Raw genomic sequence first — 19,159 nt, forward strand, 5'->3', positions numbered from 1 at the left:
GCCACAAAGTAACTGCTCTTAAATATAAGAATAAAGATATTTCTCAGTGACATTCCTTCTTTAAGTACATTTGCTACCTTTTCTACTGAGTACCAAAAATGTCAGAAATGGAAATTCAGAAGAAAATTTAAGTAGCTTAATCATTCTCAGTGTCTACAAACTGCACATGCCCGTTTTGTAAGATCACTGTGACACAGAGTGCTGAATCATTTTAAAGACAATCTTTTCTTGGTCTACAGTGAAGTCTTCATCTTCATGAGCATTCTATGCCATTTTAGATGCCTTAAGACCATCTAAAAATAAATTGGTTTTTATCTCCATAAATTTTTCCTGTAGAAAATATTAAAATTCTGGAGAAGATGTAAACCCCCATGTACTAGTTGCTTTTTTATATCACTTGTGCATTTTTCATACATTTACTTTTCCTCATGTTTAAAAAATGCTGTCTCATTTGGATGACATGCATGGATGTGTGGGCACACAAGATTTAAATGTTATGTCACACATAAGAGTGTGATAATTTTTTACTCATTAAAAGTGTATTATCCAAATTTAAATTCTAGAACTATCGATGCCAAAGCAATGGCAGTATATCTCAATAGAAAATAGTTTAAAAATTCTGACATGGATTTTTTTTTTCTGTCAATGGTATAATAGCTACCTGTTTAATAACTTCATTTGTTTTAACTTGGCATTTATTACATTTCTTTTCACAGAGTCCTTCAGAGTTGTTTCTCTGTTCTATGATGAAATGTTGCCTTATCTAGCATTTTCTTTGGTGAGGATAGCCAGTTGGTTTGGGGCTTTTTTTTTTTTTGCTTTTTTTCTTTTTGCCAAACCAGTACTCTGTCATAATTGATTGCTCTTCCTACGGTTCCTTTTAGGGATCGGACATTCTGTTGATCCTCTCTGTCCCTTTCCTGCTTGTATCCCTATCTCTTATGACACTGTCATATTTTTCTCCTTTCTGTAAAGGAACTTCTGAAAAATGTATTTTTAAAATAACAAATGTTTATGTTTGTGACAGTGCAAGCCTGTAAACAGTAAAGTTTCTGCATTAGACAACTGCAATTTTAAAGGCAGATCCTTTCAATTATCTGTAAATTAATGGTGTGAGGCTTAGTCTAGTTGCTGTCCATAAAATATTTTTCTTAGGGAAGACAATTACGATACATTGAATAGACAGTGAATTTATGAGAAGGCCTAATGGTAGTTTCCTGTGATTTTTCAGTGTCTTGTTGTCCAAATAAGAAACTGCATTCAGTTCTTCAACAAATGAGCAGTAGTAAAATAATTCAATGCATTTTCACCAGAAATATTAACTCCCTTGAGTAAAATAAATGTCACTAAATCTAAATCAGCCATAACTATGATATTTATAAGGCAATTTTAAATAAGCATCTGCCCAATTCACATGATAGTTATGAAAACTAGTCCTATCCTGTAAAGAATATAATAGCTGTCAGCTGTAGTTTAACTCAGTCTTTTAATGCAATTTGCATTAGTTTACCTATTCAGAATTGTCTCACAGTGTAGGAACTAATGGAAGCTGCAACTCTGTCTGATACTTTTAGGGAGTATCGTCATGATGGACTCTGCAACCAAGTTTGAGTGGGTGGGAGAATATCACAGAAATTACCCAAGTTCTCTGGGAACATTTTGTGTCTAGCTTCATCTTGTGGATGGGTGTCTGAAGAAGAGTTAATGTTACTCTGAATAATACTTTAAAGTATTGAAAATGTCCAAAGCATGGAGAGAAAAACATGGGAAAACATGGGACTGCAGATTCATGTTTCCTTCCAATGGTTATGTATTTTTTAAACCTACTTGCTATAGCAAGAAGATTTTTCTTTTTCTTCTGGAGTCAACCTTGGCACTTCTTGTGTGTTCACCTTTTTGGAATATTTGTTAGTGATACTTTTTTTTGAGCATTTTAAAACAAATTTATATGTAAATGAAAAAGTATTTTTATGCTGTGTTTTCTCTTACGATTATATAACTACTAAGTAACTGGCTCCTTTTCAGAACTAAATTGAGCAGGAGAATTTCCCAGTAATTAGAACTTCCTAAAACTTCCTTTGGTTTTGGTTCAAAGCTCCTTGTAGGTATTGAAGTTTTTGTAGATAAAGAAAATTAAATCAGGAGTGCTCATCTTAAAGAAAGATCATTGGTAGATTTAGGCTTTCTGTGTTAGGAAGTTTGCCTTGCAGGCCATGAGCTGATGTGAATCCAAACATGTGCAGAATGTTTCTATTTGAAATAAGTTGACTAAATAATATTTAATTGATCTTTAACCTGTGACAACTCATCTTTCTTCAAAGAAAACAACCCAGCTTTCAATTTCGTAGGGGCTTTGAAAACACTGTGTGGCAGCCCCTGACGATGCACTGCCTGACCTTGCTGTGTGCCATTCTTCTTGCTAAAAGGCATGTAGGAGGCACACTGACAATAATCTCTCAGCTTGGCACTTTTGCAGTGAGAAGGGCTTACTGTGTAAGCATTAGGCTTAACATACCATACCTTGTTGTAATTACAAGTTCTAAGAAGGTCATCTCAGGTCTTTCATCCTTTGGGGTGGATAGGTTAAATTGCCTGCAGTTCACATTATAGCTTTTTGGTTATTTGAGTTCTTTAAGTGCAAGTTTGTGGATATTTGAACAGTAAATATCATCTTGGAGCAAATATGTAACCATATGAAAAATTCCTGTATCGTAGACAGAACTCTCCCACTCCCTTTATTGTGTGAAATTTTAATAGTGCAATTTCTATCTGCCTGGTCCCTGTCAGTATTAATAGATACTTGTAAGTCCTTGATATCCAAAACCAGCTGCAAAAATCTATTTATATGCATTTGCTCACTCTTTCTAGCTTGTTACCTCACCTATGGTCTGTGCTACTGGAATTGTTCAGTATCATAGTGACTGTGAGGATTTCAGAATGCATGAGTAAATTATAGTGGGTTTTAATAATTCTTGTACCCATTTGTCTGAAATTGATGATTGTGTTTTAAAAGCAGGATTCTTTTGCTTTCTCTATTTCCTTAATTCTGTATTACACTGAAATTCTAAGGGTAAATGGTTCACAGGTAGGAACAACTTACCCAGTGTCAGGGTTTCTGCATTTTAAATGTTTTTCCATTTTGATAGATTGCCCTACATAGTAATTTCTGAAAGAATTGATTTATGAAGCGAATACTAAACTCCCTAATTTTACTCCTTAAATAAAGTAAAGGAAGTTTCTCTCTGTCTGTGGTGGTTTATCAGATCTCATGAGAGGAACCTAAAGACAAGGAGTTGCCATCATTCTCTACAAAGAGATCCAGTTTTGCTGTCTCAGACTGGATATTACTTGTGGTAGCTAAATGAACGGGGGATCCAGAGTACCTGAAATATATGATACAGAAGGCCAGGTAAATTCTGACAAGAAGAATGTAAAGAAAAGTGCCTTCAAGTGACCCATACTTTGCAATTTTTCTGTAAACATAATAATGGCATTGAAAAACTCATAGAAAAACAGTTTGATTCGTAAGCATATCTACTGTCCATTTTGTGTGGCTCCCAAGAGGTGAAATGTAAATTCTTAAGAGGCTTGGGAAACAGTCGAGTCTGGGACAGCAGTAGGTGTTATGAGAGATAGCATTAGTTTCAGAACTAAACCATGACATTTAGTGGATCACACATTCAAGGGGGATGTCAAACATGAGGTTAATGTGAAGAATTTGGGCTTACAGAATGAATTCCAGAAACAGGAGTTAAATTCTGCCCAAGTGCAGCAAAGTATGCAAAATTGGGAATCCTTGTTTTGGCTTCCTTATGAGTTATCTGGAATATGTCCATAACAGGGAATTTGAACAAATATGAGCGAAAAATCTTGGACTGCATTTGATTCAGATTATTTTATGGGTCATATGTTCCTTCCCACCACTTCATCCGTTCCTGTGAAAAGCCAGTAAGTGTTTATAAGCTTGCTGCTTCTCTCACACACATTTTTGGGTATTTTATGCTTTTGTTTCTCTTTTGATAGAATAGCATGTTGGACTTGCTTGTTACAGGGGAAGAACTGCTAGAGGATTTTTCAGCTTGCTTTTTTAATGGAGACAGTAGTTATGGAATCATGCATTCCCTAGGAACCTCCCCAATCAGTCAGCCAGGAGGTATGAAATACCATATATGTTTTCTCAACAACAGCAGGTTGTAACAGACCGCAGTTGTAACTTAAGCGTTATACCCAAAGGTTGTTATTTTTTTCCCCTGTTGTGGGTTTTTTTTTGTTTGTCTTACATCAAAGGAGGACATCAAAGGAGGACAAAGCCATGGAGAGCAGCCCTGCCAAGAAGGACTTGTGAATGAAAAGCTGGAAATGACCTGGCAATGTGTCCTTGCAGCCCCAAAAGCCAGATGTGTCCTGGGCTTCATCCAGAGCACCATCAGCAGCAGGGGAGGGAAGGGATTCTGCCAGTCCCCAACAAAAGAAGGACATAGACCTTTCAGGTTGAGTCTAGGAAAGGGCCACAAAGGTGCTGAAAGGGCTGCAGCACCTTTGCTATGAGGAAAAGGCTGAGAGAATTGGGACCTGGAGAAGGGAAGGCACTGAGGAGACCTTGTTGCAGCATTCCAGTAACTAAAGAAAGGAGCCTCACCAGAAAGATGGGGACAAACATTTTAGCAGGGTCTGTAGTTATTGAGCAAGAGGTCATGGCATTGAGCTAAAAGAGGGTTGATTTATCTTATAAGGGTTTTTACGCTGAGGCCAGTAAAATGCTGGAACAGGTCACCCAGAGAGAGACGGTACATGCCCCATCCCTGGAAATGAAATTGAAGACCAGGTTGAACAGAGGTCTGTGCAACCTGATCTAGTTAAAGATATCCCTGTTCATTGCAGGGGCATTGGACTAGATGGCCTTTACAGGTCCCTATCAACTAAACAATTCAATAATTCTTTATAAATAATACGCATTAATAATGGTTTCTGTCTTGGTGGTGGCTCAATTAACAAACCTACTGTATTTACTGGAGCATCAGGATAGCACGCCTGCGAGACGGGACATTTTATCCTATTTGAAACATACAAGCACAAAAGCAAATGTCAAATTGAAAATTTTATGGCAGATATGTATAGATATGTGGTCTGAAATCTGGCGTTTTTGTGTTTATGGACTGTGCTTTTCTTTCCTGACTCTTGCAAAGAAAGTAATTGTAGAGCTTCATCTGAATATCTGAAGTTGCCATCTTTGTATGAACTAAAAATATATTGGTAACTGTCTGTTAAGACCAACTTGAAGACGCATGTTGTTGCTAATCCATTTCAACTAGGTTAACAAGTTTATTATGTATACAATTAATAGGAATTTCATTTGAGTCATATAGTCCAAACTTAAATTTTAGATTCTAAAGGAAGATTTTGCCTGTAACTCAAGTAATATTTGTAGAATATGGAATATCAGCAGTAACTTCTTGTGAAGATCAAGAAACTTATTGAATAAGGACAGATATCATAGGTTGTATCTAATCTACATTTTCTGTACGTTATGATGGAAGAAAGCTATATGAGATCTTAAATATTGTCAATAAAAATCTGTGAAATTAGGCATTTCAGTAAGGTACGATGTTGAATTTTTGTATTCTTTTTACATGCACACAGCTAAAGTGTTGTCTGTTGTCAAGACAGTGGATCTTTATTTTAGTCTGGATTAAAAAGTGAAAGCATTGCTTCTGTATACTCTTACATCTCAGGCTGCTTGAGGAGTGACTCTAGTATGTGTTGGATTTAACATAGGTGACATTCCACGGAAAGATTTGTTGAGGTCTTTGTTCTTTTCCTGTATAACCCAGTACTGAGCCATACTGAACAATTACAGTTTGATTGTGTTGTAGAAGTAAATGGCTCTCTGTCTAGTTGTGTGTCCTGTCAGGTTTAATTGTAATCCTTTGGAATTTTCAGACTACATTGCATGTATGGAAGTCGTATTTTTGATACAATATGCTGGACGGATCTCAACATATATGTTGGTACTGTAGTAAAATATACCATATAAATGCATAGAAGACAAGCATGTTTTGTAATTGTTGGGCACAACATTTTACAATTATTTGCTTTATAATTACAAATAAAACTAGGATATTCACACTAGTTACCATTTTTAACCTAGTGCTTAGTACTTGCCTTGAACATTTTGAAAATTATCACAGTGTCGTTGGGTATTACAACCATTTTAGCAGTATGAGGTACATAATCTGGCCTTAATGCACTGCTTTCTTCTGCCATAAGCTTTAGATAAAAGAATATGACTGGGTGAAGCATGAAGAAAGGTGTGTTTCTTCCAAGCATGGACGTCAAGTCCATACAATAAAAACGTATCTTTTCCCCTTTCCAGATGCATAGTTAAAGTCACTTAGCAATTTATTCTCATGTCACATTACATAAAATTGTGCTGCTATAATAGAGCTTAAATGTTAATGTTTTGAAGGTAATTTATGGGTGGCATGGGAGAATTAGTAATCGAAACAGTAATAGAATTGGAACCAGCTGTGGAAGCTACATAGGAAATTGTTCTTCCTTCCTGCAGTAACAGAGACATGCTGTAATTTTTAACCCTTGTCCCCCTACCTTCGCCCTGTGGTTGCAGATCTTCTTTTCATGACTAGCTGACAGACACAAACACACACATACACTTTTAATTCCTTACCCTAATTATTTGGTAAGTTTGTAGACAACTGCAGTCATTGTCACTAGGTGGGATATTTTGCATAAATTTCTGTCTCTCAAGATCCTGAAGTAAGCATTTGAATGAACACATTTTACAATAACAGTTGGAGAACCATTAAAAAGGGGAGTCTGTGAAACACCTCTCTCTCTCTCGAGCTGTAATTGTTTAGTTTCATGACTAGTGTTTTTGCTAAGAACAACAGGATCCCTAGGGAATGTGAAAAACTTCACCAACATTGCTGAAAAACTAATAGCAGATTCCTTGAAAAAGGCATTATTTATTCCCATTTTTTCAGATGAGGAAACTGAGGTATGTAGGAGTGAAATAAATTGCACAGTCAAAGATCAAGGATTGGTCTACACCAAGGGTGTATTGTTTTAATTTTGGTCATTAAACCACAAACAATTTAAAAGAGATGGCTTGCTTATGAGGTTGCTGTTATACTGGTATAGAGGTTTTATCATCCTGATGCTTATGAAATTTTATGCTAACATGTTCACCAGAAGTCTTAAAATGAGCATAAGGCTCTTTTTTGATAAGAGGAAAAATGCATTATATTTCAGTTATAGTAATACTGTATCTGTTTTAGCTAGCAGCGGCAAATATTGATCATCTATTGGTTATGTTGGTTTTTTTTAAGTTTTGATGAGTCCAGAATTAAAATCTTAAGTGTATTGCTGCTGATGGACTTAATTTCACTGCTTAGGCAATTTGCAAAAGAAGCTTTAATACTTATTTTATTGCATATATAATTTTAATGTACTTTCATAGAAGTGCACGTTGCTAAAATTGATTTTTGCTGTATGCATTACGAGGGCTTAATATTATCATTGACTCTTTAAATATATAGAGGGGAGGAATATGTTTTTGAGAAAACATGTTTAACTTTGTACATTTTTCTGAATTGTAAGATACTTCATAAGTACTTTTATTTTAGGACAGAGGCTAAATCTAGAGAACAGTACAGCTATTTTAAAGAATGAAAAACATCTAAGTGTTCATGGTTTCTCTTGGTGAGTCAGGTGAAAGAAGTTCATGCTCTTTTTTCCCTAAAGTTTGCCAAATGGTGATAACGATAAAGTGTCTGTATAGTTTAGATAAAAGATGTTTTGGAGCAATTTTAATGTAAGTAATTAGGTGAACTGGCTAGCAGGCTGAAAACATTACGCATTAACGAATGTTAAGTTCATTCTGGTTGTGCATCCTGTGTTTTGGTTTTGGATTCTTTCATGAGTGTCTTCTATGGCATATTCCTTGTGGTAGAAATCCCACTTGGAACCTGTGGTACAAAATTCTACACAAGCTGAATGTAAAGTAGGTGAATGCCTGTTTGCATCTGAACTAAACATTTGGCACTTCTGCTCCAAAGACTTAAAAGTTCACAATTATTTGTCCTTTCTGATTTTATAATTAAGCTATGGTTTGGAAACCTACCAACCTGAACAGAGCTTTCAGAGTTTGTTTTATTTTTCCTCACTGTCAGCTGATCTATGGTTGTGTGAGCTGTTTTACTGTTGCAGAGTAAGTGGAAGTATTCTATTATGCTAAAACGAAGTACTCTATTCAGCTCTAAAGAATAACCTTAATAGAGGATATGCCTGACTGAAAATGCTAGAGATTTTTTTCATTCCTAACATGGCAGGTAGCAGTAATGTTTTGTATTTTTTTACTGTAGTAAAACTGGCTTGAGTGAACTACATACTGTTTCAGCAAATATGAAGTATTTATATTTATATGCATTTGAAACTGAGAAGATCAAACAGGTAGGTGGGTATGTGAGTGGAATGTAACTGGAACACTCAGCTTAAGTAAACCTGTCTCCCAGAAACTGCAGAGGAAACTTGAATGACTCCAGGCAATTTTAGATTTAAATCAGTTTTATCAATGATAATAACTTGTTTTCGAAAAGGCTCAAGAGAATTTCTTCAGTATACATTGTGAGAACAATTCCCAGATCATAACCATGACTTCATAACTATGACTTCATAAATCAAAGGCTTGTTACAAATTTAGAAATTTATCTAAATGAGATTTTGGAATCTAGATGAAAAATAGCAACCTCCTGACATCTATCTAAGAGTAGCCCCCAGAAGACAGATCAAGCAGGCTTTTTGCTGTACTTCAGAAGTATGGTGTTTATATCTAAAAAAGGTGCTTGCAAACATGCTGAGATTCTATTTGTAATACCTTTTCTAAACTGCTAAGCCATTGGAGTCTTTTCAGAAAAGGATGTGCTGGTAAGTGGCATGAAAGGGAACAGAACAGTTAATCGATACTACCTGTTGTGTCATGCCGCAGTGTCTGAGTTACCATTTGACCCATCATCTAATAAAATATGTTGTATCTTACCTATAATAACATTAGAAAATTATTATTTTTAGGCAGTTGTGTTGGAATAAAGTTTTAATCTAAGGTCTTTTCCCTTGCTGGTTGAACGTGACAAAATGCTTAGGTTTAGATCATAAGAAAAAATTACACAAATCTGTGAATTAGATGATGTTGGGAGGAACTAGCCACAATATTATTTCCATATTGAATAGTTAAATTTACTTCCTGTAGGTATTTGAAAGGAAGTTCATCTACTTAAAGTACCTTTTAATTCTTGAGTGCACATTGAAGCAAGCAATACCTCTTAGTTCACTAAAGGAAAGAATAACATCTCCGTGATCTTCCTATACTTAAAATTCAAGATGTAAGTTCTGCGCTGTTTTGACTTACCTAAATTAAAGCCTAATATAATTTTGTAGGGGCCTTCCAACATTTCTGTTAATTTTGAAGGTTTTCTGCATTCATCATGCAGTTATAGTTATCTTTGTTTTTCCATGAGTAACAGTATTTTGGGTATTTTGTAGGAATGCCAACCCAGATAATTCATATTAGTGTTTGCATGCATCCTTGTGTTTTCCAGAATATTTTCCTTTATCTTCAGACCAGAAATTTAGATAATACAGATACACATGCCCTGATTCATCCAATGTAATCAAGGCACCTATGCTAGGAATTCAGATGCTTTGCACTTTCCATAATAATTCATGAAGAGGAGAGGTTTCCAAATGATTTTGGTTTTTTGGTATACTGATCCTTCTTCTTGAGTTATTAGCTTAGTTTTGAAGGCTGTATAGGAAGTCTGGAGTAAGTGTTTTCCATATTTAGATGCGTCACATTTAGCAACTCCGATTATGTGAATCTGGGCCAAGCTGAGTTTAATAACATGCAAGTTTGAATGAGAATACATCTGTCAATTCTAACACCTAAAAGAGAAAATTAAAAGTTGTTGAAATGTCCTTTCAAATCTGTATGCTTCCTTCTGCATGGAAGTTTGTGGGTAGTACACTCCTGTAAACCTAAAAATATTTATATTTTTGTGTTGCTGTAGAACAGCATCTTGCCCATCTCTCATAATGTGGTTTTTCATACTCTGTCTTTCTCTTGAGTCTTCACTTGGGCAACCTTAGTGTATATCTTACACATTTACTTTCAGTTTAATTTACAGAGGAAAAGAGTGAAAAATTGTGGCTTGGAAAACCTGCCCATTTTACAAGTAATATGGTTTTAATCAGTGCATGATTGTGGAACAAAACATGACATCAGTGTGTATTTGTTTGAAAAACGAGGTTAAAAAAGAACAGAAAAAATAAATGAGAAAACTTACTACTGCCTTCACCTTCCACTGCTGTCATGGAAAATTCATCTGGGTGCCTAACAGCTTAAAACATTTATCTAGTTTGAAAAGAGGAATGAGGGATGTTTTCTTCCAGATTTGTGAAATACTCCTCATAACACCCTTTTATCTTTCTTCAAATAGTGTTTCAGGCTTAATATTGAAGAATGGAGCACGATTCTGTTCTCTCTGTTCATCATCACTAAAATAGTCTCTTAATTTCCTTCACTAGCATATTGAAGTTGAATGTGAGATAGAAAGGAAAAAACTGCTTGTTTGTGGTCCTGAGATTAATTCCAGTACAAAAAGGTTGTGCAAGTGTCCCCCTATGAAGTTTTATGGACTTCTATAACTTCTTTACACCAAAAAGAAGCATTTAGTTGTATTTTAAGTGATGTATGGGAGAAAATACTTGACCTGTAAACCAAACACATTTTGATACAGACAATAGCAAGCAACAAATAGCATGAATTGAAGCCTTCTGCTCTTCATATAAACATGTGGTTGTGCCTAGATACTGCAGCAGTTGGACCAGATTTCTTTGGTGGTTGAGATGAACAGTGGTTTACTTCCAGAATTCAGTGGTTTTCTCTGGCATTTTATATCTAAACTTTATGGGCTGCCCAGGGAGATTGTGGCATCTCCTTCTCTGAAGATGTTCAAAACCCTCCTGGGAAAATTCCTGTGTCATCTGCTCCAGGTGACCCTGCCTTGGCTGGAAGGTTGGACTGTGTGAGAAATGAGACAACTCTTAGTAAAAATTAAAATAATTTATTGAAAACGGAAAAATTGAAGAATTACAGAAATTAGAAAAATATAAAAATTTGGGATCCTAGGGGCTCAGGAGGTATGCCCCAGGAGCGCAGGGATTAGAGATCTTCAGGCCTAGACAGCACTGGACCTCTGGTGGAAGAACTTGCAGTGCTGGGCTGACTTTTAGCTAATCCAAAAGTCAAAGGTAAAAATAATTAAAGGCTCCTTAATAGGAGTAAGGCTTAAGTAGCCAGCATGGGCATCCACCTCTGCAGTGGTCTCTGCGTGGCGCTCTGACGCGTGCCTCGTTGTTTTATAGTGCCTTTGCTCTGCCCTGGTCCACCCACAGCCCGCCCACAGCCCACCCACAGCACACCCCTTTGGTCCAAAGTGATTGGTGCTTTCTTTTTGACAGATCATCTCTGTCTACCAATAGCTCGTCGTTGTCAGGGGGGTGGTAACAGCTGAAGTAAGGGTGGTAACATGCCCTCATTAAGATTCAGGTTGCTACAGAGCTTGCCTGCAGAATAACGTCTATGGGGCTAAAAAATAGCAATTGGATGTTAGGAACTGGGGTTTTGAAGTTGGTCCTGAGGCTAAAGTGCAAAGTAGAACCTTAAAAAAAATATTAAAATACATCTAATACCTCTTAAAACACTTATAAAAGTAGACAATGAATGTAAGAGAAACAACTCTTACAGTGTACAAGTGGTTTAAAGTTTGAAAAGGGGTTTTAACTGGGGAACTTTTAACTGGGGAATTTTAACTGGGACTGGTGCAAATAAACTGCTTTGAACAAGTGAAAACCATAATAATAAAACTTGATTTGTGTACCTGGGCTGATGGGTTAACTTTAACATTCAATTAAAAAAAATTGTTTAACTCAAAATTAACTAATTAAAGCACTTAACATGCAAAGACCAAGCTGATTAGGGATTTCATGTATGACAGACTGGATGATCTCCAGAGGTCCCTTCCAACCCTGACAATTCCATGATTCTGTGAAAAGCTTGTGCTATTGTACCTGTCTGCTTTGGGAATTACTGTGTCAGATATCCCATTCTTTCTGTGGTTGTTGATGAGTTGTCTGCCCATATTTTTGTCCTTAAAATGTTTAAAGAGCATTCTCTTTTAGTATGTAACATAATTTATAGAATGAACATTTTTATTAGGAGATACTACATTTTTCTTTTTAACTCTTTGCTGTCATCTTGATTACTCTTTCTTAATTGCATTTGTGATTTTGAACTCTTTGCTGGAGAAAACAGAAGAGAGAGAAATTTGTTAGTATCTTGTCACAAGGCAGATTTCAGCACTGTCAGTCTGTATGGTGGTATACAAAATAAAAGCCTTTCAAGAGATTTCAAACTTTCCTCCTCTTCCCACCTTGACTCTCAGCAGTATGGCATTTGCTTTTCTACTCAAAACAGTAATTTTGGATGGAAAAATAATAAGCTTTAAAAGAACTTGAAAGAAAACATGAACATTATATATTTAAAGAAAAGGCACAAAAATAGAAAGGTTTTTTTTCTTAATTGCTAGAAGGACTGGAATTTGAATGATTGAAACATGGCTTTCTGTAGGGACTCCTTTTTTTCTGGGAGTTGGAATTGCTGCAGTTTCTTAAGCAGATGGAGGTACTTTCATTACCAGTTGTTGCTAGGGTTTGTTGTTCCCCTTCCACTTCCACCAGCTATTCCTGCTGCCCATTTAGGATTCCAGTCATTTCCATCTGTTTTCGAATAAGGCAGTAATCATTGGTGTCAGACCACATCTGTGATACTTGTTCTGCAAAACCCGTAGTTTCACCAGAAATGGAGAAATCTGTGTAAAGTGTAGCTCTTGCCTCCTCATCACTCCTGCTCATGAACAGACAGCATCTTCCCTGTGGAGTATACCAAACTAGAGACCCAAAAGAGCAGGGTGTGTTTACACTTGGAGCAGAAGGGGTTTTTTAGTATAGTAGAATCACAGAATTATTGAATGATTTGGATTGAAAGGGACTTTAAAGACCATCTCATTCCAATGCTTCTGTGACTAAATCAGGTTGCTCAGAGCCTATCCATCCTGGTGCTAAAAATTTCAGGGATGGGATATCCATGGCTTCTCTGGACAACCTGTGCCAGTGCCTCATCACCCTCACAGTAAAGAATTTCTTCCTAATATCCAACCTAAGCCTCCCCCCCTTTTCAGTTTAAACCCATTCCCCTTTGTCCTAATGCTACATGTCCTTGTGGCCCCCTCCAGCTTTTTTTGGGCCCCCTTTAGGTACTGGAAGGTGCTATAATGTTTCCCCAGAGCCTTCTCTTCCACTGGCTGAACAACGCTCTCAGCCTGTCCTCACAAGAGAAGTGCTCCAGCTTCCTGATCAATTTAGTGGCTCTCTTAAAGATATTTAAAATTGGTAGTAGCCAAATCAGCTTTAACCTTTTCTCTTGCTCAAGGCAGGCAAAGTGCTCACCTTTTAGTTCAACCAGCTGTAGTTTTGCATTTTTTTACTCCATGCTGTGCAATAGCTCTGCTCTCACAAATGAGTAGTCTTTTCAAGTTTCCAGGAAGCCAGCGTTTCAGCAGAGAGCTGAGAACAAAGGGGTTATCCAGAAAAGGAAAGTAATATTTTCTTCCAGGGCAACATACAGTCTTTAAATCCTCAAAGAAGGCATGATCCTTTATAAGGGCAATTGCAAACACAGAGGGAAAAAAGTGGTTTTTCTCTGTAAATTGTAGTATTTTGGGTACCCAGAGAAGTTCCTATTTCAAGGTCTGTTGTGTGGAAGAATACCTATAGCTTGCAAGTCTCTCTCATGCAATATAATTTCCATTTAGTGATATATAGACCTCTGCAAATGGAACAGTAGAGGTTATTTTAGGCCTAAAGGCATCATTTTCCCCTTCTCTGGTTGGGCCATGAAAAAGTGAGTAATTTTGGTTTATTTGATTTTTTGGTTTTGTCTTTGATTTTTTTCAAGACAATCTAGAGAGACTAATCTAGTTTCAGCCTCTGGTTGCTAGTGGCCTATTTTCTGAGTATTGTTTGAGAATAAGGGACCTCCCAAAAAGAACAAGGAAAAAAAATTCACAATATTTACTGACAGTGGTGCAGTAAATAGAGGATTGTTGTTAGGCACAGGAGTTTAGCGCTCAGCTAGGGCTGAAATTCCCTGAAGAAATTGTAACTCCGTACTGCAGAGTAACTCCATCACTGCAGATGTGATGCTGATTTGCAATGTCCATTTGCAGAAATTGCTTTTAAACTAAGACTTTTCATTTGGAGAAGAACTCTGAACTCACAGAATACTCTTGTTTCACAGATTTAATATATATTGATCTTATGTCAGCCAGGGAATCGAGAATTTTTGTAAAAATATTAGGAGATATGTTGACACCATAAATGTTTCCCTCTGTTTCTGCTGAAGGGGAAATTTAAAATACTGTCTTTTCCTCATGTGCTTTAAAAGAAAATAATAACAGCAACAACAACAACAACAAAAAACCAAACCAGAAATCCTCTAAAGATTTTATCTTCTCTGGTTTTAATTACAATACAAATTTTGCAGAACAATGTTAGTGAAATTATGGAATCAGTTTGTGTAAATTTAGCATCTGAAATCCAAGCAAAACCTTAAGTCCTGGAAGTGCAGGTACACTTCAGGCAAACTCTACCTTTTCATTTTTTTCAGACTTACAGTCTGAAACAGTTCCAGTTTACGTGATATCCAGATGTTCAAATCAGCATAAATATACTAACTATATTCCCCTTTCAGATTGTGAAAAAAATTATTTTATGGCATTCTTTATTCTTTGGAGTGTAATGACTGGAAAAGTGTAGTTGCATCTGATTATCTTGGGTGTTTATAAGCATGTGCTGTAGCATGTTAGAGATACAGCATTCTGAGTTATTTAGGAAGTTCATGGTTAACTAAAATAGAATAAGCCACCTTGGTTTTTTGTAAATGTTTAGCTAATTTGAAGATGTTATGCCAAGATATGTTCCTGGATGTTGTTATCTTAATTTTTTGTTTTGAATAGTCTAAACAGTTACTTTAACTGTCAGGCATCCCTTGGACACTGCAGAGCTTAGCACCAGTAGCAGTCGCCAAATGTCTAACTTTCAGGCTCAGGATGTTTGATTTATCAGGTGGCAGAATATATTCCTATCTGTTCTTCTTTCCTAAACTAAGTAGCCAGAATACTGTTCCAGTGTGAGTGTGGTGTAAAGCAAAAATGTTTTCATGTTAGTGCTCCTCTCTTCTCATGAAAATGGGAATTTAATCATTGTCACCTGAAGGAGCTAGCAATTAAAATAAATTAAATTTGTTCTAGTTAATTTTGTTTATTAGTAAATTCATCTTTTTTCTTTGAATTATTGAAAGAACTCTTAAGGTAGTTAAGATACCATTTGAAACTTAAATTCAGTGCTGACACAATATAGACTTACAGTACCTACCTTTGTGGTAAGGTACGTGAAATGAAGAATTCTATAATATTCCAAAGCAGAAGAGCGACCCTGCAGTCATTAAGACAAGAATGCAACAGATGGTTTCTGTGAAAGCCTCTGATTTACAAAAATAGTACATCTTTTCTTGTGGGTGACGGCTGTTGTGGGTGAATCTTGGAAACTCTTTGCTTTTCACTGTTTGGTTTTTATGGAATGTGCTTGGATAGCAAGTGGCTATTGAGCAGTTTTTGCATCCCAAGAATAGCAAATACCAGTTTATAGTGTAGGAAATGATGGAGCATTGAAAACTTAATTTGTATTATAATTATACCTTTGTATGTGTGCTTTATAGTGTCAGTTGAACAATAAACTCATTTTCATAATCACAGCTTTGCTTGGGAATTTTGAGTTAACAGCTGCTTCTCAGCTTCTAAACCACTGAGTCTGTGGAAATGTCACTTAATGCTGTGTGGGCTATACCTTTTAGGATGTCATGTGTAGCTATTGGAAAACCTTTACTGTTACCTTGTGGTGGGCTGACCCTGGCTGGATGCCATGTGTCCACCGGGCTGTTTTATCACTGCCATCCTCAGCAGGATGGAGCAGGAGAAGACAGGAAGATGGAAAAAAATCACATGGATCAAAATAAAGGCAGCATAATGAAGTAAAAGTGCAGGCCACATGTGGAAACAAGGGAAAGCAGAAGATTTATTCTCTACTTCCCATCAGCAGGGGATGTCTTGGCACTTCCCAGTAGGGCTTCAGTGAGCAAAGTGGTTGCTCTGGAAGACAGCTAATGAATGCATGTGCACAACATGCCCTCCCTCCTTAAAGACCATCTCATTTCAAGCCCTCTGCCATGGACAGAGACACCTTCTGCTAGACCAAGTTCTCAGAGCATCATCCAAACATGGCCTTGAACATTTCCAGGGATGAAGCATCCACAGTTTCTCTGGGCAACCTGTTCCAGTGCCTCACCACCCTCAAAGTAAAGAACTTCTTCCTAATACCTAACCTAAATATACTTCCTTTTAATTGAAGTAAAGTTAGAAGAAGGGTAGGTGTGGCTAAACCAAAGATAATGAGAGTTTCAGTTTTATCAAATAGAAGATGGAAATGATAAAGAAGATAAAACAAGTACGATGCTATAGAGACTTTTCTGTGAAGCTTGAAAAATAATGAAGGGATTGGCAGAGATGGATAAGGAAAGAGATTTAATGTGTAGTATAAAGTGTGCCTAAAATTATTTTAAAATCATACTTTGGGAACAGAAAATTATAACAAAGATGTCAAGCATCAAGAGGATAGATTGTGTCTGTTTTAGGAAACTGGAGAGATGCCAGATAAATAAGCATTTTGAGAGTAATGATTCACATGACCTTTGTAGAAAGTTGCTCAAAAGTACTTGAGTACTTCCATTACATTTCTTTCTGTGTGAATTAATATCTTCCAAAGAGAAAAAAAAAAGAAAATATTTTCCTGTTTTTGTCTTAAGATGGTGTCATATTTTTAAAACAATTATTCATCATATTTTTGGGACTATATCCATGAAAATAAAAATGTGAAATCAGTCTCTGGTTTATGATTTTCCCATTTCTCCTCCTCATGTTACAACTGATGTGATGGAAACCTTTCTTACTTTTACATATATATTGCATTAGTGGGTTTTTTTGGTGATAGCACTGTTTTCATAGAGGTGAATTTTCTTCTTTTCCAGAACCCTGTCAAGAAAATTCCAGATTCTCATGAAATTACACTCCAACATGGAACGAAGACAGTAAGTGATAACATGTTTTCAACCCTTCATGTTCTTCTTAGAACTGTGTCAGTCTGTGAAATAAGTTAACAAATACTTACCAGCTGAAGTTGAAGAACTGAATTTTTTCCTTGATTTGTTGTTTTAGTCGGTCTCTTTTCTTAGTGCAATTGAAAGTGTGTTCCAGGACCATCTCTTCAATTTCTCATAAAAACATAAATATAGCTCTGTATGACTCAACTGTTGTCTCATTTTCATCAAGTCTTCTCTCTGTAATTGTTAGAGTTCCTCTTCTAGGCTAGACCTTCCTAATATGTAGACATGGGTCTAATCTAGACCTTTCTTTGGTCATTGGTTTAAAGGAGAATGTTATTTCCAACGACTTCTTTGCTGCTGAGTACTTCATTCTACTTCAATCTTTTTAGTGCCTTTTATACATCATTCTCAATTTCTTGAGATCTTGTTCTTTCTTGTCTTTGACTCTGTCTTTTTTAGATTTTATCTCCACTACTGCTCCTTTGCTTTCTTTTAAAGAACCACAATCCAACTTGGAAGTATCATTTTTTTCCTCTATGTGTTGCTATATTTGTATAATCACATCCTCCAACACAAATTCAATTGCTTTTATGTGCTGACTGGTTGAAGACTTGTAAGAGATGCATTGCATTACACTAAACAAAACAGAGTGAATTTTTCTACACACAGTGCATGCAACTGCTTTGCCTATTAATTTTTATGAATACTAGGTTTTGCAGAGTAGTGTACTAGTGCAAATAGTTTCCTGTTTTACATGTGACAGTAACTGCTTCTGCAGTATGTTTCCTGAATACATGTCCTAACAAACTTCGTTAGGTAAAATTTTTCATGGCTTCTTAAAGAATAAGCTCATGTTATTTCTAACTAAAAGGCCTTGTAAAGTGGAAGTTACAGTTTTGGAAGACTTCTGAGATATTTTGACTGCAGGAGAATGCAGCTGTCATCACCTAGAACAGAGGTGAATTGTAATGTGGGATATATATGGCACAGTCAGATTAGACTGGATGTAGTAAATGAAACACATAATTGAAAAAAAGATCTCTTCTGTAGAAGGGCTACCTTTTTGGGTTTTTTTTTGTTTGTTTTAGAGCAGTGAAACCACTTACCCATGACCTTAAATACATAAGGATGGGAGTAACTTCATATCTTGATTTTGTGTTCTACCCCAATGTTTTTAAATACAGTCTTCTCATTATGTTCATACAGTGTACTGTATTTCAGCTAAACTTATATATCCCATCTGTACCTCTTCAATCTAGTGAATGTGGATTTGATGATGACTCTATTCCTGTGCAGCTGAGAAATTTCAGAAAAGATTTCCCAAGCTAGAGAGTCCTTCCAGAAACCTGATTAATTTCCCAGTTGTCTTGCTTTTACAGTGTAATAGGAATTACTGTTCCCATTGAAACTCCGTATATATTTTTTATTTCTCATGGTATTTTTGATATATAGGTGGGTATGAGAAAGAATATGTAATCTGTGCTTTCTAATATATCACAATGGCTTCCTCATATAGAAGTTATTGAATAGAGCACTTGAGTGTTTTGATTAATCTGGAGGTGTCTAGTTTTTCTTCATGTCAGAAATCATGAATGAAATGGTTAGGGTTCAAAATTTCCGTTTAAGTTGTAAAAGGGGCATATTCTTTTTGGAAACACATAAGAGGTTACACGTTTGAAAAGATTTCCGCAAGTGAATGCCTCTGAATTATAGGAGGACATTTAGTTTAAGGAGGAGTCAGTTCCCTGGTGATTAGGACCATCATTTGTTGGTTTTCTTCAAAGTACTATTTTCAGACAGTTGGCCATA

The 19,159-nt window shown here is 36.2% G+C and overlaps 1 protein-coding gene across 1 annotated transcript in view; it reads left to right on the forward strand.

Moving 5' to 3' along the window:
* WDR70 (WD repeat domain 70) overlaps positions 1-19,159 on the forward strand; it is a 126,127-nt gene that overhangs the window by 16,208 nt on the left and 90,760 nt on the right. The window contains exon 6 of the mRNA XM_069001836.1: positions 17,276-17,335. Within this exon, the coding sequence (XP_068857937.1) occupies positions 17,276-17,335 (60 nt within the window). The remainder of the gene's footprint in view (positions 1-17,275; positions 17,336-19,159) is intronic.

This window comes from Aphelocoma coerulescens (assembly GCF_041296385.1).
Source record: "Aphelocoma coerulescens isolate FSJ_1873_10779 chromosome Z unlocalized genomic scaffold, UR_Acoe_1.0 ChrZ, whole genome shotgun sequence".
In the NCBI taxonomy this organism is placed as follows: Eukaryota; Metazoa; Chordata; class Aves; order Passeriformes; family Corvidae; genus Aphelocoma; species Aphelocoma coerulescens.